Source organism: Eurosta solidaginis, chromosome 5, assembly GCF_040869045.1.
Source record: "Eurosta solidaginis isolate ZX-2024a chromosome 5, ASM4086904v1, whole genome shotgun sequence".
Lineage (NCBI taxonomy): Eukaryota > Metazoa > Arthropoda > Insecta > Diptera > Tephritidae > Eurosta > Eurosta solidaginis.
The window spans coordinates 263,826,859-263,851,777 of NC_090323.1; the positions used below are offsets into that span (position 1 = coordinate 263,826,859).

The 24,919-nt window shown below is 36.2% G+C and overlaps 1 protein-coding gene across 10 annotated transcripts in view; it reads left to right on the plus strand.

Moving 5' to 3' along the window:
• The window catches only part of LOC137253385 (carbohydrate sulfotransferase 11), a 50,576-nt gene that overhangs the window by 18,548 nt on the left and 7,109 nt on the right, over positions 1–24,919 (plus strand). For 9 of the 10 annotated variants that reach the window (XM_067790194.1, XM_067790195.1, XM_067790196.1 and 6 more), the window contains 2 exons: positions 17,744–17,872; positions 21,004–21,151. In XM_067790194.1, coding sequence (XP_067646295.1) covers positions 17,744–17,872; positions 21,004–21,151 — 277 coding nt within the window. The remainder of the gene's footprint in view (positions 1–17,743; positions 17,873–21,003; positions 21,152–24,919) is intronic. The other variant, XM_067790203.1, reaches the window with a different exon arrangement.

The window sequence follows — 24,919 nt, forward strand, 5'->3', positions numbered from 1 at the left end:
TTCCGATCTAATCGGGGTCCAAATTTATTGTTGGGCAATACGATATGTTTCATTATATTTTTTGAATGATACATCATATCAAAGAGGGAAGCTTTATTTAGTATATAAAATACTTGTTCTGAAAAAAAAACTCAATATTTTTACTTACTTATATTAAATAGATTTAAGTATGCTAAATGTTATTGACAAGCGCTCAATGCCCTCTCCTCAGTTAAGAAAACTTGTACTTGTTGTTTGTACATCCATTTTAACGCTTCATTACATTTCAATGAGATGTAAATGAATGAATTTAAAGGTGTGAACTAAAAAATGAACAACATCTGAGTTGTTTACCATTCAAGTTTGCTTAAATTTTTTTTGAATAAATTCAAATCGCGCGTTTTACGCATCAGCACGAGTAGCACACAGTAAATCTGGGTGTTATACGATAACGGATAAAAAACCAGTTCACTCAAATGCTAAATATGAATCTGTCAAGCTTCTCATAAAAATGTTTGTATATTTTGAATCTAATAAGTACTTGTAGCCTATATTTCACGTATTACCTCAATCCCAAATACCAGTTCAGTGCTGTTTTGATTTAAAAAATTTAATTCGATCACGGAATGTATAACACGATACGGGCCCTGATCAACCCTAATAAATTATTTACGACTAAGCTCAACTTGAGGTTAAGTTGGGAGATAAGGTAATCGCCAACAAAAAATGCTCATTACATTGAATGTCATTAATTTGAATGTTAGTGTTGAGAAAATACGTGTCCTGCATGGGGACTACATTGTAAATCAAGTTGATAGCTGGAACTATCTTAAAGGTTTGAGAAAGTAGGAGACTTACCCCATTGTTAGCGTTAGAAAGTCACACCAAGTCCTAGCTCCTCACTACATGTGTTATGAGTACTTTCAGAGGTGGTCCGCTTCCGATTTTTCCTTCAGGGATATAACGTATACGAACAACGTAACGCATACCTCTATGGCATTCATTCCCTGCTTAAAGATAGTAGATTAGCATGCCGCAGTCACCGACATCTTGAAGTTCTGCTCATAGACGCCAGCTCCAATTGAGTTGGCCACTCAAGAAAGATCACATATAGACTGTGTTTGTACATAACGCTATCAGAATTTATTTTCCGACTAATCAAACAAACTGTTGAGAGCTAAAAGGACTTTTCGACCTATGAGTTGGCAAAAGGGGTACTGCACTCGGTAAATCGCTTCCCAAGGCAGCCGGTTCTATGTACCGGAGCGACTCGGGATTTTTCCCGAACAAGGGCTGTCATTTCAGTGTAACCCCATTTAATTTGTTCACTGCTACTACAACAACAACAATCAGCAGATGTCCTAGTCCACTTGAGAGAAATCAAAAAGAGACAGCGGAAAAGTGGTGGGTAGAAGCACGGAACTGCAAAAATTTTAAAAATCACGTGAAAATCATACGATATTAGACCTACAAAGTTGCTCATAACTCTAAAGAGAGAAAACTTAAGGCTCATCATTGGCATGCTAACTGGACACGCCTTCTACCGTCGCATGCTTACAAATTAGGCCTCGTCAGTAACAAAAGACGAATGAAGTAGAGCTTACTCGACATAAACTTAATTGCTGTATGGACAGTATTTATACACTTTAACGAGACATCGAGAACAACGCTTCTCGCGAGTTTCTCCAATCTCGCAATACTTGTAATACTCGCGAGCTTCTCGGCTTTCAATTCAGTCTCTGCATTGGAAGTATTCTATACATTTCTGTGTTTTTTAGTTGTGGTTTTGTGGAAATTTTCGCTTGTGCTCCAGAAGAAATCATAAGCTCTATATAAAACAGCCGATGAATCGATTAAATTGAATGTCGAGAAACTCGCGAGCCTTACGAGGCATTCGAGAAATCTCATCTCGAACAAGTTCGAAAAATCGTAAACTCTAGAATGAGTAGTAGTCAAACAATTCTGGTAATACTATGACACATTCAGTCTATGTGAAGTCTTTATTGACCCGCCAATTCAACCCATACAACCAACACTAACACTGAACAAGTACAGAGTGAACAGTTTTCCCACGGACGATGCTCTTCTCGCCTCGACCCTGGAATTGGACAAGAACATATGTATAACGTTTGTTAATACTATTTCAATAAATTTAAAATAAACATTTCAACGTATAAATTTTGAGTATTTAATGATTCTTATTTCTCATATGATTAGATTTCAATAACAAAAACTATAATGCACAAGATTTGTTTACAATAATTGAGTGTGAAAATTAGCTGGCAAGTTTATTATTGCTCAGCGAAAAAAATAGCAGTAGCAATTTTTAGCGAATTTCGTTTAGTAAATATTTTAATTTTTTTTTTCAATATTGGAAACAACTTCTATGAATTTTGTAATTGAAATAATGCAAACCAATCTGGTATCAATTTCACACAGAAGATAAATGATTAATTAGTCCAGTTTTCTACATTAAATCCCTTATTGAACTCAATGTTCCATACAAATACCTAATTATCTCATTATATTTTTATCGAATACCTAATTGAGTCAAAAATATACGTTTTGCTTTTACTTTATTGTCAATATAGCAAATGACAATCGAAAATAAATTATTTTCAATAACAGAAAAACAACAAAAAACAAGTAAGGAAGGCTAAGTTCGGGTGTAACCGAACATTACATACTAAGTTGAGAGCTATGGAGACAAAATAAGGAAAATCACCATGTAGGAAAATGAACCTAGGGTAACCCTGGAATGTGGTTGTATGACATGTGTATCAAATGGAAGGTATTAAAGAGTATTTTAAGAGAGAGTAGGCCATAGTTCTATGGATGGACGCCATTTAGGGATATCGCCATAAAGGTGGACCAGGGCTGACTCTAGAATGTGTTTGTACGATATGGGTATCAAATTAAAGGTGATAATGAGTATTTTAAAAGGGAATGGGCTTTAGTTCTATAGGTGAACGCTTTTTCGAGAAATCCCCATAAAGGTGGACCAGGGGTGACTCTAGAATATGTTTGTACGATATGGGTATCAAATGAAAGCTGTTAATGAGTATTTTGAAAAGGAGTGATCCTTAGTTCCCTAGGTGGACGCCGTTTCGAGATATCGCCATAAAGGTGGACCAGGGGTGTCTCTAGTTGTACGATATGGGAATCAAATGAAAGGTGTTACTGAGCGTTTTAAGAGGGAGTGGGCATTAGGTCTATAGGTGGACGCCTTTTCGAAATGTCGCCATTAGGGTGGGCCAGGGGTGACTCTATAATATGTTTGTACGATATGGGTATCAAACGAAAGGTGTTACTGAGCATTTTAAGAGGGAGTGGGAATTAGGTCCATAGGTGGACGCCTTTTCGAGATATCGCCATTAGGGTGGGCCAGGGGTGACTCTGGAATGTGTTTGTACGATATGGGTATCAAATGAAAGGTGGTAATGAGTATTTTAAAAGGGAGTAATCCTCAGTTCTATAGGTGGACGCCTTTTCGAGATATCGCCATAAAGGTGGACCAAGGGTGACTCTAGAATGTTTGTACGATATGGGTATCAAACGAAAGGTGTTACTGAGCATTTTAAGAGGGAGTGGGCACTAGGTCTATAGGTGGACGCCTTTTCGAGATATCGCCATTAGGGTGGGCCAGGGGTGACTCTGGAATGTGTTTGTACGATATGGGTATCAAATGAAAGGTGGTAATGAGTATTTTAAAAGGGAGCAATCCTTAGTTCTATAGGTGGACGCCTTTTCGAGATATCGCCATAAAGGTGGACCAAGGGTGACTCTAGAATGTTTGTACGATATGGGTATCAAACGAAAGGTGTTACTGAGCATTTTAAGAGGGAGTGGGCACTAGGTCTATAGGTGGACGCCTTTTCGAGATATCGCCATTAGGGTGGGCCAGGGGTGACTCTAGAATGTTTGTACGATATGGGTATCAAACGAAAGGTGTTACTGAGCATTTTAAGAGAAAGTGGGCATTAGGTCTATAGGTGGGCGCCTTTTCGAGATATCGCCATTAGGGTGGGCCAGGGTGACTCTAGAATGTGTTTGTACGATATGGGTATCAAATGAAAGGTGGTAATGAGTATTTTAAAAGGGAGTAATCCTCAGTTCTATAGGTGGACGCCTTTTCGAGATATCGCCATAAAGGTTGACCAAGGGTGACTCTAGAATGTTTGTACGATATGGGTATCAAACGAAAGGTGTTACTGAGCATTTTAAGAGGGAGTGGGCATTAGGTCTATAGGTGGACGCCTTTTCGAGATATCGCCATTAGGGTGGGCCAGGGGTGACTCTAGAATGTTTGTACGATATGGGTATCAAACGAAAGGTGTTACTGAGCATTTTAAGAGGGAGTGGGCATTAGGTCTATAGGTGGACGCCTTTTCGAGATATCGCCATTAGGGTGGGCCAGGGGTGACTCTAGAATGTTTGTACGATATGGATATCAAAGGAAAGGTGTTACTGAGCATTTTAAGAGGGAGTGGACATTAGGTCTATAGGTGGACGCCTTTTCGAGATATCGCCATTAGGGTGGGCCAGGGGTGACTCTAGAATGTTTTTACGATATGGGTATCAAACGAAAGGTGTTACTGAGCATTTTAAGAGGGAGTGGGCATTAGGTCTATAGGTGCACGCCTTTTCGAGATATCGCCATTAGGGTGGGCCAGGGTTGACTGTAGAATGTGTTTGTACGATATGGATATCAAATTAAAGGTATTAATTAGGGTTTTAAAAGCGAGTGGCTATTAGATGTATATGTGAAGGCGTTCTCGCGATATCGACCAAATGTGGATCAGGTGATCCAGAAAATCATCTGTCGGGTACTGCTAATTTATTTATATATTCAATAACACTAACAGTATTCCTGCCAAGATTCCAAGGGCTGTTGATTTCGCCTTGTAGAACTTTTTCATTTTCTTCTATTTAATATGGTAGGTGTCACACCCATTTTACAAAGTTTTTTCAAAAGTTATATTTTGCGTCAATAAACCAATCCAGTTACCATGTTTCATCCCTTTTTTCGTATTTGGTATAGAATTATGGCATTTTTTAATTTTTCGTAATTTTCGATATCGATGAAGTGGGCGTGGTTATGGTCGGATTTCGGCAATTTTTTATACCAAGATAAAGTGAGTTCAGATAAGTACGTGGGCTAAGTTTAGTAAAGATATATCGGTTTTTGCTCAAGTTATTGTGTTAACGGCCGAGCGGAAGGACAGACGGTAGACTGTGTATAAAAACTGGGCGTGGCTTCCACCGATTTCGCCCATTTTCACAGAGAACAGTTAACGTCATAGAATCTATGCTCCTACCAAATTTCAAAAGGATTGGTACATTTTTGTTCGACTTATGGCATTAAAAGTATTCTAGACACACTAAATGAAAATGGGCGGAGCCACGCCCATTTTGAAATTTTCTTTTATTTTTGTATTTTGTTGCATCATATCATTACTGGAGTTGAATTTTGACTTAATTTACTTATATACAGTAAAGATATTAAATTTTTTGTTAAAATTTGAATTTAAAAAAATTTTTTTTAAAAAGTGGGCGTGTTCTTCATCCAATTTTGCTAATTTTTATTTAGCACATATATAGTAATAGTAGTAACGTTCCTGCCAAATTTCATCATGATATCTTCAACGACTGCCAAATTACAGCTTGCAAAACTTTTAAATTACCTTCTTGTAAAAGTGGGCGGTGCCACGCCCATTGTCCAAAATCTTACTAATTTTCTATTCTGCATCATAACGTCAACCCATCTACCAAGTTTCATCGCTTTAGCCGCCTTTGGCAATGAATTATCGCATTTTCTCGGTTTTTCGAAATTTTCGATATCGAAAAAGTGGGCGTGGTTATAGTCCGATATCGTTCATTTTAAATAGCGATCTGAGATGAGTGCTCAGGAACCTACATACCAAATTTCATCAAGATACCTCAAAATTTAGTTAAGTTATCGTGTTAACGGGCGGACGGACGGACGGACGGACGGACGGACGGACGGACATGGCTCAATCAAATTTTTTCTGGATCCTGATTATTTTGATATATGGAAGTCTATATCTATCTCGATTCCTTTATATATGTACAACCAACCGTTATCCAATCAAACTTAATATACTCTGTGAGCTCTGCTCAACTGAGTATAACAAGTAAAGGTGTCTAAGTTCGGATGTAACCGAACATTATATACTCAGCGTGAGCTTCAATTGTACATTTCATTTCAGATAAAAAAAAAAAATGTCTCCCCATTTCCTCTTACAATAAAACGTGATAAGTGAAATATCATTGATTCAAAACTATTTTTTGCTAAGTTATAGCTTATTATTTTCGTCTACGACCCTTTTAGAAATCTTTTATATAAAAGTGGGCGTGGTTTTTAACCGATCCCGCCCATTTGTACTAGATATATTTTCTGCTATAAGGAAAATATGTGTACACAATTTCATTACGATATGTTAATTTTTCTTCGAGTTTTGACTCCCGGAACACAGAAAATTGCTTAGCCATAAAAGGGGCGGTGCCACGCCCGTTTTTTTTAAATTTGAAGTTTTTCCTATTTATTGTTATAAATCCACTTGGGTAATGAAATACCATTGATATAAAGCTCTTTTTTTGCAAAGATATAGCTTATTTTATTCGTCCACGACCCTTATAAAAATCTTTTATTAAAAGTGGGCGTGGTCGTTAACCCATTTCGTTTATTTTTCTTCAAAGCATTCCTTATAGTAAAGGCAACCTCTCTGCCGAATTTTGTTACGATAGGCTTAACGATTTTTGATTTATGATTAATAATATTTGTAAAATTGATTTTACCACAGGTGGGCGGTGCCACGCCCATTTTAAACTTTTTTTCAAATTTTTATCAAGAGCAAAAGATAATACTGCTTTTTCAAAAATAGGCACATATTCGGTTAGATGCGACATCTATGAATAGTTGCCATGCACTTTATTTTGATTGTCTTTAAATTTAAGGAGGAAGCGGCTGCTATCCATTTTAACTATTTTGCGTGAAAGCTGGGGCTGCTGACAAATGTCGCTTTAATGAAGTGCCGCTTCCTAAGTGAAAAAGAAAACTTAACTATTAAATTAAACAAAATTGCACTTCCATTAAGTTTCTGTATGAAATTGGTATGAGAAACGCTTTCGGAGAAACTCGAAGATTTGAAAAAATTTTAGGAAAATTTCGTTTTTTTTTTTTTTTGAATATGCGGTTTTGCGGTATAATCAATTTACTTAACATAAAAAGTACGAACTTTTTGTAAAATTTCTCGAGTTTTCGAATTTTTTCTAAAATATTTTTCAGTTACAAAATTTATAGAAATTTTTTGTTAAATTTGTAAAATTAAAAAGAAAAAATTAAGATGTGTTTGACTATTTAGATTATATTTGATTAAAAAAACTGCCGCTGCTATTTTTTTGCTCCCAGCTGTACATACAGCTATTCAAAGAAATCAAAATAAGATCCAAACAGTAAAAGTTCATTACATTTCAAGAAGCTTATGTTTATTAGGCTTATAAAGATATAATCAGCCCCATTCTAAATATTCCCTTAGAATTTTGTTTTCCGGATTTTTTTATTTTCGCGGAAAAGTTCCTCCAATTCTTTTCTCCTAAGGAGAACAATAATTGGGGAAAAGGAATTTCGAATTTCTGAAGTCAGCTGTTTTATCAATTGAAATTTCATTGCGCCTTTCTTATTTTGTTTAAAAAATTTAAAAGCCTTATTTTTGTTGCGAATTCATTTGAAATTAAGAAATAAAGTATAAACAAAGCACAGTATTGCATTTCATATGGTATTCATTGAAATGCGTAATGAATTGGTGTCACAGCAACATGAAAAGAGGAGCATAAGAAGAAGAAGAGGGCGGGATAACACAAATCCGGTGGAGTTGCCTGCTTCCAATCAGCAAAGCAATTTTCTGGCGGCCAAGCCAACTTGAATTCCTCTTTCGTCATATGCCAAATCTATTTAAGCCTTTTAAAAAATGATCCCGCAATTTCTGGATGGCTGCATCTAATATACCAAGAGCCCTTCCGCTGTTTATGATATACTATTCGACTTAAAATAAAGAATATTGTGGTAGAATGTGCAAGCCTGCAAATCACTGGAGGGCTTGAATGTAGCTGGTAAAGTTTGCATCCTGTCGGATAGCCAAGCAGCGACAAAAGCGCTTTCCTCGCCACACATTAACTCAAAATTAGTGTGGGCTTGTAAGCGACTCATATCCCAGTTATCCACCAATCTAGAACTACACGTTATCTGGGTCCCGGGTCATAGGGGGATAGAGGGTAACGAGAAGGCCGACGAGCTAGCACGCAGGGGCTCATCGGAGATGAACGAGGAAATAACCAGTGTCGAAATAGGCATACCCTTAGCAGTAGCCAAGGGGTATATCCAAAACTTCTACTTGAAGAAAGCACAAACAAAGTAGAATAACATCACCACCTGTGCAATATCAAAATCCATTTGGCCAAACTATGATGGAAAGAGGACGAGAAGTCTTCTGAACAAATCCAGGGCTAACACACGCATACTGATAGCAGTCTGCACCGTTCATTGGGCAGTAGGTACTCATGCGGAAAAGATGGGCATTCCGTATAACGAATACTGCAGAAGCTGCAAAGATCCAAATGCCAGGGAGACAGTAGAACACTTTATGTGTAAATGCCCGACTCTAGCTAGAGCCCGGCTAAGGTTCCTTGGAACCCCGTTTCTAGAAGATCTCAGAGGGTTATTTTTGATAGCAATCCTGAATATTCTTAATTTTATCAACAACTCTGGCTGGTTGTAATACATTGACCGTAACATTCCGTAGGTTTTTAGACGAGTTACATGGCATCAAAACGGCTTTAAATAGCTACTTGGGCGACCAGGGTCGCAGCCATACCTACCTACCTACCTAGAATGTGCATATTTTGGCACAAATTTGTACAAATAATGTTCCTTCTTAAAATAACCAATTTAACTATTTTGATGCATTCCCTTTAATTTAACAAGTGAAAAAAACTCCTAAGGAATGGTAGAGAAATCTTCCTCTCACTCAAATTCAATACCAACTTTTCTCCTAAAACCTGCTTCCGCTTTTCGAACATTGTTCAGAATAATAGGAATGGGAGAAGGGAAAAAACTCGCACGGAATTTTTGTTTAAATACGAGGAATGGGAGAAGAGAAAAACTCGCACGGAATTTTTGTTTAGAATTGGGCTGAATATATTTATTCTTGTGTATAGAATGTACACACATATAAGCAAACCTAAAAGAGAAAAATGTTTATGTAATTAGCCGCATTGACATTAATACATATGTATGTAGATATTATTAGAGATTACATATAAATTTCGTCGTTTCCGAAACTCATAAACATTAATGAGGGACCGCACAACAATATTATGAGACTCTTACGGCATTTTAATGTTGTACATTTATTTGTATTTACGTATGTGCATATATAAAGAGTCTCATAAATGTCAAATCGTACGACTAACATAAAAAATAATTTTTTATTTGTTTAAGTTTCAAAAATTTAAAAGCTGGGCGGCACAATCCACTAAAATTTTATTTCCACTTAAATTCTAACTTCGTGGCAGTACCATCAAACAACAACAAAACAAAACACTATCACAAAAAATAAAGGAATAAAACTAAAATAATTTTCACAGATGGACGCCGGAATTGGTTGGTAAATTAAATTGTTCCAAGATCAATTTCTTTCCTATGAAAGAAAATGCAATTCACAGTAAGGAAAAAAGATATGATCGATGGTCTCTTTTTAATTAAAATGTTTATCATTATAATGCAATTAAATGTACTGAGCCACGGTTTTCAAACTTTCGAATGCCACGTGGCGTATGAGTAACTTTAAGTTCTCTTCAATGAAATAAATAAAATGTAAGGCGCGATAACCTGCGAAGAGATTTGAGGCCGAGCTTCTCTTCCTATTTACGTCGTGCTCCTTTTTAATTTTTCCTACATATTTGTGGATCGGGACCTGCTTGTTTTATGCCTAAAATTTTGATGTTGCTCTGACCGGGCGTGAATCCAGGATCTTCGGTGTGGTAGGCGGAGCACGCTACCATCACGCCACGGCGGCCGCCTTCAATTGCGTTTCAAAATAGTAAATGACTTGTTGTATAGAATAATATAAATATAGTTTCAAAAAACTAAAAAACACGCAAATATGGTGCCGTTTTAGTATCTACAATCCACTTAGATATTTGATGTTGATAGCACCGTAGCACAGAGGTTCGTGTCTCCGTTATTAAGCACAACTCGTTTTGCCGCTAATTACCGCTAGATGGGTCTAACTCTCCTTTACGCTCCTAGCCTAGAGAGTTACAAACAAGCATACATACAAGTAAAGCTAATATAAGAGTGTTAAAAAACTGGCTGTTTTAGATTTGCGTCCTTTTTTTCCCGGCGAAAGGCATGAGCCAGTATTTGCACGAGGTTGGAGAAGTAACAGTGTCACTCAGTTGGGAAGATGTTAATTCTTTACTTTAGCTCAAAACTGCCAAAACTCGTCCAAAAATATTGGGAGAGGTGTCAAAAGACGCGCTTTGGACCCAGGACCACAAATCCGAAATTGAAAATTTTACTTCTTTCCAGAGATATTTGCAAACAAAATTTAAAATTTTCATGTGGCTGTTGTAACTTTGATGATTTTGTCGTACCGACAAAATAAACTGTGGGTAAAAGTGTTTTGCGCAGATATAATTTTGGTCTCCAACCCCCACCCAGGGTAATGCAGAAAGGTGTTCTGCGCAAAAATACTATGGATCCCACCCCCGGTTCCGGAGCTCTCCGGTGCCACTTGACACCCCTCCCGATATTTTTGGACGAGTTTTAGCAGTTGTGAGCTAAAGTAAAGAATAACCGGCAAAGTTAATTGCCAAGGACGTGGGGTTTTTATACAGCAGGTATCGGAAGTTCTTTCTTATGGCTTTTAATGCCGCCAGTAGAGAATTATCCTATCCTTTGGGAACTCTACTGAAGAATTTGTTGTCTAGAGAGAGGATCGATGTGCATAGTTTAGTTGATCTCTATTAATTAATTTAGGTTTGGCTGATCCATTTATTTTGGTGCAAATGAAAGAATTCAATTCACCATTCTGCCAAACGTTTCGCTGACAAATTTCAGCATCATCAGGGGCGAATCTGTCTGATCTAAAAAATTACAACTAGTTGATTTAAGTTTATATCCCCAGAGTGCTGGTATGACCAAATTTGATATCGCATAACTATTTTATTGGTGCTTACCAAACCGCGATGTCATTGCGCAACATGGGTATAACGATAGCGGTATATAACCAGCACATTGTGTAAGGTTTAGCGGTTATAGTCTTTCCGTTTCTGTCCTCGGCATACGTTTTCTCCGTTCAAGTTACTGGCCAAGAAAAATCCGAGGCATTTACCTTTTGTAAAATTTAATCCTCCCTCTATTTATGAGCAGGGGCCTGAAATATGGTATTTTTTTGGGTCTGGTGAATAGAACCGGTGAAGACTGACGCTGTATTGAAATTGCAGCCGCATTAAAGTAACCTATTCTCTACGAGATTGAATACATTTTGCAACAGCTCGACTCAAGTAAAAATCTTTGCTCTTGGTATAGGGAAATCCAGAATGTAGGCATAAGGTTAGTGTAAGCGTAAGCGTAGTCTCTGGAAGTGGTACTAGAAGCATAAGAGTAGTCACTTCACTGTAACGTAATGTGGGTGATATGGGACGTGGTCGAGTTGACAGCAAATAAAGGCAAAGGTAAACAAGACAACGGAAGTAAAGTAAAATAAAGGAAAGGAATGAAAAGGAAAGGAAAGGCGAGTAAGTTAAGCAAGTGCTACCAATAAGTTACCAAAATGTTATGGATTTACTATAGAAAATTTATCGATTATTTATCCAAAAAATATCGATATGTTATCTAAAAGTTATCGAAAAGTTATTTATTTGTTATAAAAACGTAATCGATATGTTATTGGGAAGTTATAGACTTATTACCAAAAAGCTACTGATAATTCATCGAAAGGGCATCGATATGGTATATGTTAACTCTGATTTTGAAAATGTATAGATTTCTTACCGGAGTGTAGCCTATTAGCTATCGACTTGTTATCTATATCGTCTTGACGATTTATCAGTTTGTTAAGAAATGATACAAAAATCGTTGACACGTCGGATAGGAAACTAATAAGAAACCACTGACTCCGCGATAACAAACCGACAACTCAACGATGTGCGAGAAACAGGAAGTATTGAAGATGGAAGTGCAGATGAATTCACCAGCCTATACAAGCTACTTTTAGGACAGGACAGCATCTGTCGCGTATGATAGTGTTCATTTGAAGTCGTCTATACTGGAAAAATTTGCTATCGTAAAAATCTTTTGCTATAAAATTTCTGCTGTCCTTTGCGCAAATAGTTGCTAAGTTTGATTTATCTTAGCTTTGATTACTGCGGATTTGCACACATAAGCTGGAGACATTGGTGCTTTATCGGTAACCGTATCGGTAACCTTTTAACAGCTGATTCGACCAACCTTATGAGAATCAATTCAATCGATTATTGGTGCCGCTAAGGTCGTAACCGTATCGTAGCCAACCAATTGGGTTTTGGTTTACCGTCGTAACGATAAACAGCTGATTACGTTAGGGATACGGATACAGCGATACGACATACGGCACCAATGACTCCGGCTATAATATTTAGAATCGATTGATATATCCGTTCCGCGGAATGTGTACATATCCACCTTGTCTATGTATATGCATATGTATGTATATATATAAACACATGTGTGTGTATTTTTGCTTCAAGCGTAGCTATGCAAATCCGTGCATAATTCCTTGAGGGTGCCATTTTTTCCATGCAAATAAGCAAAGTCTTTTAGTCATATGTCTTCCGGAACCTTCAGTTCATACACGGACATATGTTTGCAAGCAATATGTGTGCGTGCATTTGTTGGTGTAATACGTGTGTGATGTGTGTGCAAATAAGCATGTATGAGCTTTGTAATTTCTTGCTTGCACTTGAACCTGGCATTATTGACCGACCACGACGATAACAATTCCTTCTCATGGGGCATGAAGCTACGATTGAGGGGCATAGCCATAAACTTGCAAAGTGACGCGCTGTGACACACTCACCTCTAAGCACGCGCGTATTTGCGGAATATACGGAAAAACATAAAGAGTGTAAAACCTTAAATGATTTTCTTTGCTTTATGCGCCACTTTGTTTGGCGTATTTGTTTACTACTTTTTTTTACTGTTGTGCAATTGTTGTTGCATTCCAGTTCGCCTTTCGTTGAATGCATTCAAGTAGCAAATCGCATTTGTATTGTTGTAGTTTTATTGACGCGCACAAAGAAGTGTATGTGGGATTGATGTAAATTAGCCAAGCGTAAATGTGAACACATTTGGTGTATTTTTAGAAATGTTTATCTGGGCTTTTTTTCTGACGATTAATTACTTGGCTTGCTTGGTCGGATGAGATAAGGTCATACCATTGACTCCAAGTTTTGAATATTTAGGTCGATTTATTTATTATAAATAAGCATAAGGCAAAGGTATGAACGTAGGTTTATAATAAAGAGGATAAGAAAAGATGCAGTGTTGGATCCATGGTGTGCCCTAACTTCCCCCCACCCACCAGCGAGCTATTTTATTCGTGAATTTATATTTTGTAGCGCAAATTCGTGTTTGAAGAATCGAAGTGGTGCTCTAAGAAAAAAAAAAATATTTTTAAATTTCCTTGGTTTTCATCGTTGGCTATTGATCAGCTTGCGTAATGAGCAATGAAAGAATATTTCGCTCATTTACTTCAATAGTCTCATAACTCAAAAAACACGACTTTTGATTTAATAACATATAAACGTACCCAATATCATGATCTATGTTGTATAAAAAATCTTTGTGATCAGTTAAAAATTTACCACGTGCTATAAAAATGAAAATATACCTTTATATGCGCAACATATGGCAGTTAAAATCTTTGAATGACTCTCCTGAAAAATTGTGTTTTTTGAGTTATGACTCAATTGAAGTAAATGAGCGATTTGAAAACAGCCCATATTTTCTGGCGTCACTCGCAATTTTTAGCTACTTAAATATGCATACAAACATACCTCTTTAAAACTCACTCCACCCACAGTATTTGAATCATTTATCTTAATAATTCCTTTCCATCATTCAAGTGAGTGTAATATTTTTTTTATTTTTACTTTGCAACGCAAATCATTGTAAAATATTACTCATACGCTCCACTCACCCTAGCATAGAAATACAATGCGCCAAGCGTGTTGTCAGAAAGGGCTTTCCTCACTGGTGGTTAACTCGCTTGAATATCTTATTGGTCCATTCTGTAACCATATTACCTATTACCCTCCCCCTGGATCGCCAACTTTGTGTGTTCGCTTGCGAAGAAATTCCCTTATGGGTACTCCTCAATAATCGTCCATTCTTGATTCTGTGTTAATTTAAGGGGCATTTACCCATCCCTAATCCTGTGGTAATATTTGCAGGCAACGAGCCTGGCGGATTTTCAACCGCACTTATGCCATCACCTAATGATGAATGAATGTACTCACGGCTGCAGCCACCAGCCCAATAGATCATCAGTAAATTATGAAAGTAGCAAATCCGTTGGAGTTGTGCACCACTGTACAGGATTGCCGGTTTTGTCAAGTTCTCCTCACAAGATGCGCCATTTTCCGAAAAACCTGAGCAAACTTTTGCATGAGTTAACGTATCATCACGTATGTTGGCTCTGGGTCTTCAACAAAGACTGATCCATACCATGGTGTCAAGTATGATACCGAAGGCAAAAACTTTGAGCAAGATGAGATGAACCGCGTAGAAGTCTCCCATACTACCACCCGGAGACAAATTTTTAGATTGTGAATACGATGAGCGTCCGATAGTGGCAGAAACCATCAAACATTTTCTAATTAATCCTTATCAAATCAATTCTTGTCCCGTATGGACTTAAGCAGGTGCCAAAGTAATTTACGTCCGTAAAAACCGCGAGACTATCGAAAAAAAGTGCGCCCTGAAAAGTGTCGTTTGGTTGGATTATAGAAAGGGGCAAAAAAGGGATAAATCAAATCCTCCGTCATGGCAGCTTTGGTACGAAAGCACAAAGTCTTCTAATGACGTCCGTACATTTTCTCATTGCAGGTTTGTTGAGCTTATGAAGGAAGCAAGTTCTGGTTTATTGTAATTTCAATGACTCCGTAATTTCGTTCCCTTCGATATTGCTATGCCTTTAGGGCCAAGTAAATTGATGCGTGCCCAACACTTACGTACAACTTCCGATGCGATCACATCTAGGCCCGAGTCGTGTTTTACGATCATGGATCAGAAACCGTTTTTGATTAAACAATAAAATTGAAACTTTCAACCTTGCTGCTGGTACACATATTTCACTAACCCGCTCCACCATTTGAGTGCCATTTTTATTTATAAAATGGCTTTCGGGTGTCAACTGAAGTCGCACTTAATGTTTCCAGGATTTCCTGGTAGCCGGGCCGACAGTAGCGTTAAGAGATCTACTCCTTATCTTGATCTAGGAAAGTAAAAAGTCCTGGCTTCCATGCAGTGTCCTGCAGTTTGCCTCCATCTTAGCATACAATCTCTTTAGTTTAGAAAATTATCCTTAAACGACCTCACTAAGAGAGCGCTCGATGGATTTGCCCCTCCGGTGTGTATGTTGAGCTGCCTCCATTCAGCGTGTGATAGGTCAATAAACCCCTCCAGCATTTTCAAAATAAAGCAAGAAACTTAATCTACTCTAACTTTTATTACAGAAAACGCTATGTTTTATAATATCTGAGTAGAACATCTATATTTTCTAATTCCCAAAAAAAAATGAAAATTTTTAATAATAATAATAAACCCAACGGATTAATACCCTGCAAAGCCCGCCCAACCGACACGAGGGGCGCATCCGCATGACGCACGGATTTTTGTTAAGCGTTGAGTTCTAAAACTGCTCAGCTACAGAATAAAAATCATCAGCTGAGTATTATATACATAACATTTGAAAATAATACATATAGTAAATTGTTAAATAATTTAACGCTTTTAGCATATAAAGATTTTATTTTTATTTTTTTTTTTTTTTATTGTTACGAGTTAAGATAGGATAGGACAGCTTTCCTTATAGTAAAAAGTGAATCCGTTATAGCAAGTGAATTCGAATGAGAGTTAAAATCATGACACAAACATCGAAAAGGTTCATTAAATTCGAAATTAGTTCTACACTGCCTCAAAAGAAGAGGTTTGTAATGTCCTGACGCTCGTGATGGGACATTGAAGTTTACTTCGTTCAAAAGAAAGGGGCTAGAAATTAGTCCATTCAGTAGTTTAGCCATAAATATTACGCCTAGCATTTCTCTACGACTAGCGAGAGTTGGGAGATTGATTAGCCGTAACCCGAGTAGTATAAGGTGGAAAATTATACGCGGAGTCCCAATGAAAATTCCTTAGAGAAAAAAGTAAACATTGCTTCTGTATTGACTCAAGCCTATCTGCATGAACTTGATATCGCGGATTCCAAACTATTGATCCGTATTCTAGTATCGGTGTAACTAATGTGGTAAAAAGGGCTTTGGTTACATAAGGGTCATTAAATTCTTTAGACCATCCCTTCACGTATGATAGAACACCTCTAGCCTTATTGGCAGTAGTCATAATATGAAGGTTGAAACTATTATAATATATACATTCATCTGGTCACCTTAACATAATTATGCAGTTTAACGAGAGTCGGTTAACATCATCTGAGAACACACAAATGTAGAGATACTCAATTATGTATATATGTTAATAGTGTAAAGCTAAAAGCTATAAGTATGCTGCATCAAGTGACAAAAAGAAAAACCAGTTTCTCACCGACCGTATAACACAAACCTTGCTTATAATTTTCAATCATTTTTATATATAATAAATTTATTATTATTAAAACCTATATCGTGTTTCTGTTAAATCCTGATATTTCATCAGAAACTAAGTTTAGCATCCATCGTGACTCTGCTGGCAAAGATCTCCGAGAGAGGCGCATAAATTTACATTTATTGATGTTCAGCGGCATTGAATTCGCGTTGCACCAAGCAACTAAGCAGTTTAAATCCGCTTAAAGCAAGGGACGTTCTTCAATAGACGCATAGGACCTAAAAAGTTTTACATCATCAGCATATATACAAATTTTGGAATATTTTATTGTGGTACAGATATGATCAATAAATAGCAAGAACAGAATTGGACCGGGATGACTGCCCTGTGGGATGCCAGAGGGAACATTAATAACATTTGAAAGAATTTTAAAAATTACTTGTTGCGTTCTACCGCAGAGATACGTGCAATGTGCATATGCATTAGACTTTAAAAAGTTCAGGCATAATAATCTTTTGTTGGCTACTTTGTTATTGTTGCCCGTATTATTGCTTCATAGCGCAAATTAAGTAGCATTTTCACTCACCATTTTCAGTTGTGTATTGTAGAGCAATTTGATTTAATAAAAAATTTAATTAAAAAATGAACAAAAACAAAATTACAAAAATACTTCAAACAATTCGCACAAAATTAGCACAATTCATTTTTTACACAACAATACAAAAATTTGCTACACTTAAATGTTTCTCTTGTCCAAATTCATGCAATACGAAAATTTTTTAATTCACAAATTAAAAAATAAAATTTAAACACAAATTGCAACAATAAAACATAAAAAACAATAATTTTTATTATCCATACTTACAATATTTTTAGGCCTCAAAGTTCAACGATCACTTTGGTGATCAAAGTTTTCGTTATCCGGTAATGTTACTTGGGAAAAATAAGGATCTAACTGTAGCGGCGACAGGAAGTTCTCGCAAAAAATTTTACAAATACGCTAAAGTAAATATATAAACAAAACAAATGTAACAAACAACAACAAGGTCCACCTGTTTTTTTTTTGTATGTAAATGTATAATGTATGTATGTAAGCAGCATATAAATCCACTCACAAGCACATACATACATACATTATTTAGTAACCCGCAATCCATATGAATTTTGTATTTGTATTTGTATTTGTTCATGTCAATAAACAAAATGCTTAACGCCACGCCACGCATTCACAGTGGCCAATTGCACACCTGCAGCTTTACAATAATTGACATTCTTATTGTTGTAAATAAACAATAAATACACATTTGCTACAAAATCATCAGCAAGCGATCGAAATTCGATAAAGCGTAGATAAAACCTGTGTAGTCGTTATCAAAATTTCCCATACAACCAAATAATCAATAAAATAAATTGTAGTGCTTTTATAAAATCAATAAATATTGCAAACAACTTGTCAAAATCACCCCCATACCCCGCCATATGTTTAATACCTTTAATATATACTTAAGTATTACACATTTGATCACTCGAGCGACCATTTAAACTTTGTTACTCATACGCCCCCGCCCCCAATGCATAGTATTCAACATAGTTGGGCATAATGCACTATATTTTTAGTGCACTGAGTGTTTCACTATCATTAAGATTTTATAAAAATATTATAACCTAGTATTTTAAATTTTTTAGTCATTTCAAAAAATTAGACAACTTCAAAATTCATATCTTTTTGAATGCATTAGGATAATCCTTAAACATCAAGTAAGCTAAAATTTGAAATATTTTTGGAGAAATTCGAGAAAATTTCAAACTTTTATTTAAAATTTTCTGAATTTGTTTGTATGATTTAATCGGGGATTGCCCGTATTGCTTTTTTAAATGTATGAAAACATTTAATTGAAGCAATTTTTAATTTTATAATTTATTTAATAATTTGGGAAAAATTCAAACAACGTGACATCAGGACGGACAAGGCGACAGCTGTTTCGATTATACCTTGTAAATCTCTTCAAAGCCTTTTCTCCCGGGAGTGGGAGTCGAACCAGCTGTCGAAACAGCTGTCGCCTTGTCCGTCCTGATGTCACGTTGTTTGAATTTTTCCCAAATTATTAAATAAATTATAAAATTTTCTGAATTTGTTTTGAGCATGCAGTTTTCTAGCAAAATCAATTTTAGTCTTTCAAAGTACAAATAATAAGTCTTAAAAAATTCGTATTGATTTTTGACAAATTTTTTTCCGAAAGGTGTTTCAGACTGTCCCCCATGCGAAGGGTGCATAGTTTTTTTTTTTTAATTCTCACGCCAAGTTTTGTGTACGCTGTCGTAAGATAAATGTAAACTTTTCTAAGTCGTCCACCTATAACCTCGAATTGGCAAAACTAAATTAGTGAAGTCGACTGGAGAACGATTTATTGCAAATAATCCTTTTAATTGGTGCGGTACTAGCTTCACATTCACCCGGCTACGAAGAAATCTGCAACCGTTCCCTAAATGGTTGGGCTTATACCGAATCTATATCCGGCAAAAGACAATCAACATTGATAACACTCGCCCAAAATCTTCGGGGAGCGTCTTTATCGGTGCAACAACAACAAGTAATCTATAGCTTAACCAACGTCAAATGTCTGCCGGGGGTTAATTTTTATTTATTTTCCTTTTTAATATTACAAGTAAGCTAACAGATCTGCTTGTATTCTTAGGTCCAAGAAAGCACAATGTGCGTCTAATATCTAGTCCCTGAAAATAAATGAAAGAGCAATCCAAAATCAGTCGGTTATTGATAATATTTGGAGTCTATTTTTTTTTTTTTTGGAATTATTTAAGCTCGTCCTGTAAAGAGTACTAAGGGAAGACTTTTTTGATAAACTTCAACAGCAATTTTTTTCGTCGGATACACTACGCTGGGAGCCCTTTCGAACTCTCCCCTGGAAGAAGTGAGTGCACCGCAAAATGAGTCCCAACTGAGCTACTTGCTGACCGATCGGCTGGATAATATCAGCATCAGCGTACACCAGTCAATATACGCTAACGGTATAGCTCCGCTACACACTCGCGTTTTCTAGATGGTCTTGAACAGCAGGGTGGCTCTAACTATTACATTTCCTCATGGTCGGCTATATTTCATTGACATTGATCGCGGTATAGCGCTCATCTCTATCATTATGCAGTGAGAAGAAGGGTTTACTTAGTAACTCAAGTGCACTGGAGAAGTCGAACACCACGTCACTATTATTATGCTTCAATTAGCCACGGCTTTGAATCATCCGCCGATAAAATTCTTTTGCTATTGCCGAACATCCCGAGTTTGACGAACTGACGCGTTTCATCAATTTATTTCATCGTTCACTCTTGCTAATGACACCTTCGTTTTATACAAGTCTAGTTTAATCCCTTCATGCCAGATGTGAGATATTTTTTTTCTAAATATCGGATGAGAGATATTTACAAATTTATTCAGGAGCAGCTGCTCCAAAAAATATTCACGTTTGCAGCTGCACATCTTAGTGGCTATGACGGTGTGACCGCACTTAGGCCTCCTCTCTAAAGATATACGAAGTATGGAGTTTTAGCCTGACCGAGAGCTTGCTCGTGTTTATCGTGTTGCTAATTTTGCTTAAGACATAGCCAGCCAAGAGATAAATCAATTCTTTGAGATTTCATTTATACTTTTGTACAAAAGCTGTAAAAATAACAGACTCGTTTTATAAAAATGAAATATACAGTTTTGTAATTATAAAGACATGTATCTGTTAATAAATCTTCGCTACGCATTACTTTTTATTCAGTATAGACACAGTTTTCACTGCCACCAAATTTTGAATTTTAGTGTAAAAAAAATGTTCGTGCACTATGCCCAACTATGATATTGAACAATTTCACTCAATCCATGCCACATCCCCACTTAATGCATTTTGTTCACTCCGCATACTCAAATTATGTACCTATAAATCAAACATTTAGTGCATTTCCTACATTTAGTTACCTCAAAGAATATTTAGTTTTTTTTTTAATATTTAAGTACTAACTATTTTTACATATGTACCTATGGTATATTAGTCACAGTTTGTGTTTATTTTTGGTAATGTAAGTATTTGTGTATACTTTTTTTATAAGCTTCTTCTTTTTTGTTTGTTATTTAGTATGTTAATGAATCGCATGTGCCAGTATTGCCGGAGGAGTCAGTCCACACGCTATCACCGATCGATGTGGAGCGCGTCGAGAAGCGCATGGAGAGGCGACGGAAGTTGTTGCAAGATAAGTGTACGGAATTTGGGCTAGATGTTGTTGGTAAATATATAATAAACATTTCAAATTGCTTTTAGGATACGATTGGGGTTGGGGCTACTAGTGTAGGTAGTGCCTTGCTGATTTTTTTGTATGTAAAATATATATATATATTTGACATTTTTTGTTATATTTTTAATTTTTTTTATATATGACATGTATGATTTGTATGTCCGTTACAAATTCTAATTTTACAGCATTTTTTTAAAATATTATTGGACAGGAGTTTTTATCTACTCGACAAGTTTTTTATACTGTCACGAATTCGATGATTTCTCAATTTATTATGATCGGAAATATTGCATACAAATAATTGCCTTTATACAGCAATGAACTGAATACTTACATATTAAAAGCCTGGAAGCTGCCACTGCTACTTTAGTCGTCTTTTTATCTCTCTTCCTCATCGATATCCTCTATGTAGGTCTTTTTCATTGTTAGCTCTTTTTTCATTGTTAACTCTTTTTTCATTGTTCTTTTTTCGTTTATGCAAACAATTATTTAGTTATATCGATTTTTATTTACTCTGATTGGGCTGTTCAGTCACTTCCAGGTGAAAACCAGACAGCTAAAGTCAATAGAACAACAACGTAGTCTGGTCATGAGTATAAATGTAGGGAGGGAATATTTTTGGTACTATTTTGCTACTTCTTACTTAGTAATGCAATGTGTGAAAAAAAGCCAAGCTCGCTATAACTCCGCATAGGAAAAAGGAAATCCGGAAAAGGGGAAAATAAAAAGGAGGAAATGGAGAACGGAAGGTGGAGAAAGTTTTGGGGATAAGATTAAGAGTAATAATGAGAGTAAGACTTATATAAGAAGAGTAAGAGAAAATGGGGGAAGATTTACATACGAATTAAAGGGATAAAGAAATTGAGTGGGCCGATTAAGTTTGCCAGGAAAACCCCGGATTAGAAAGGAAATAAGAGAGAACAAGTAAGGAAGGCTAAGTTCGGGTGTAACCGAACATTACATACTCAGCTGAGAGCTTTGGAGACAAAATAAGGGAAAATCACCATTTATCAAAATGAACCTAGGGTAACCCTGGAATGTGTTTGTATGACATGTGTATCAAATGAAAGGTGTTAACGATTATTTAAAACGTAGTGGGCCTTAGTTCTATAGGTGGACGTCTTTTCGAGATATCGCAATAAGGGTGGACCAGGGGTGACTCTAGAATGTGTTTGTACGATATGGGTATCAAATTAAAAGTATTAATGAGGGTTTTAAAAGGGAGTAGCCCTTAGTTGTATATGTGAAGACGTTTTCGTGATATCGACCAAAATGTGTACCAGGGTGACCCAGAACATCTTCTGTCGGGTACCGCTAATTTATTTATATATGTTATATACCACGGACAGTATTCCTGCCAAGATTCCAAGGGCTTTTGATTTCGCCCTGCAGAACTTTTTCATTTTCTTCTACTTAATATGATAGGTGTCACACCCATTTTACAAAGTTTTTTCTAAAGTTATATTTTGCGTCAATAAACCAATCCAAGTACCATGTTTCATCTCTTTTCTCATATTTGGTACAGAATTATGGCATTTTTTTTTCATTTTTCGTAATTTTCGATATCGGAAAAGTGGGCGTGGTCATAGTCGGATTTCGGCCATATTTTATACCAAGATAAAGTGACTTCAGTACGTGAACTAAGTTTAGTTAAGATATATCGTTTTTTGCGCAAGTTATCGTGTTAACGGCCGAGAGGAAGGACAGACAGTCGATTGTATAAAAACTGGGCGTGGCTTCAATCGATTTCGCCCATTTTCATAGAATCACAAGGATTGGTAAATTTTTGTTCGACTTATGGCATTAAAAGTGTTCTAGACGAATTAAATGAAAAAGGGCGGAGTTACGCCCATTTTGAAATTTTCTTTTATCTTTGTATTTTGTTGCACCATGGACTGGAGCGAATGTTGACATAATTTACTTTTATAATGTAAAGATATTAAATTTTTTGTTAAAATTTGACTTTAAAAAAATTTTTTTTAAAATTGGGCGTGTTCGTCATCCGATTTCGCTAATTTTTATTTAGCACACAAATAGTAATAGGAGTAACGTGCCTACCAACTTTCATTATGATAAATTCAACGACTGCCAAATTACAGCTTGCAAAACTTTTAAATTACCTTCTTTTAAAAGTGGGCGTTGCCACGCCCATTGTCCAAAATTTTTCTAATTTTTTATTTTGCGTCTTAAGGTCAACGCACCTACCATGTTTCATCGTTTATCCGTCTTTGGTAATGAATTATCGCACTTTTTCGGTTTTTCGATATCGAAAAAGTGGGCGTGGTTGTAGTCCGATTTCGTTCATTTTAAATAGCGATCTGAGATGAGCGCCCAGGAACCTACATACCAAATTTCATCAAGATACCTCAAAATTTACTCAATGTATGAATGTACTTCTTTTTTATGGTACTAAAAAAATCAATGCCGAGGAGAAAATAAAGAAGCAACACTTTAAGTTATGAACATCATGGGTTTTATTCATAAATTTTTATAAGATTTTAGTCGATATTTGAAGATTTTCATTTTTCATTTATTTGTTTTGAGTTTAACTGCTCCTATTAATTTATTTATCTAAAATATTCTTCAAATAAACCTTTCTAGTGTATTGATGAAATGAGGACTTTCAAAAACTAAAGCAGCAGATATAAAAGACTCTTTTTAAGTATTTGAAACCTGAACATCCATGTCTTATTATAACTAAAAAAATGGTTGAGTGATACTTATAAGAATTTTTAATAATACCCATTAAAAAAAAACTATACTCTTTTTTCGGGGTACATATACATATTGCTGCGAATTTACTGCAATTCCTCTTATTTGCAACCTTCTGCTAACGTTCGAATCACTAAACTGTTGAATAAATAACTCCACTATTCAATAATGCAAAATGGCCTTTATTAAAGTACTTCACAATAACACTTCTATTCCTCGCCAGATAGCGTCTTAAATCAAACTGATTGTCGAACCTCTACTGTTGCTGCCTTTTATACTGTCTGGTTTCCTCGTTGCATAATTCTAGGCTTTTCTATTCTAGAATTTACTAGTTAGTTATCAGCTATGAAATTACCAGCTATAACTATGTTTATAGCTTCTCATATGCGCGTGTATATGTGATTCGTACTTGCACAAACTATTGCCTTCCTTTGTCAGATAATGCATGTGTTTGTGCGTCTCTTCTCCGCTGCTCGTATGGACATATGGGTAGACATAATGATTGATTTAATGATGTGCATACAAATCACTGCTTAGCATCGGTTTAGAGATGATAGTATCCCTTAGAGTTGCTAATATTCGTCACAATATCTATGTATGTTTTAGGACTTGCCATACTTACAAAAACTACATACACAAAATTGTGAATACACCCTCATAATTTTGCAGTTAGAGACCAAACCCTATTTTCTTATATTGAATAAATAAATAAAAATAAATGAAAGTTGCGATAACCTACGAATAGATTTAAGGCCGAGCTTGTCTTCAATTAGCGTCGTGCTTCTTTTAATTTTTCCTACAAATTGGCGGGACGGGACCTACTTGTTTTATGCAGACTTCGGACGGCATCTGCAAGGCAGGTGAGTTTTCACTGAGAGCTCTTCATGGCAGAAATACACTCGGAGTGCTTGCCAAACACTGCCGAGCGACGACGCCGCTTAGAAAGATTGTCTTCTATTTGAAAAAACTTGTTTCTAAAATTCTGATGTTGCTTTGCCCGGGGTGTGAACCCAGGGTCTTTGATGTGGTAGGCGGAGCACGCTACTA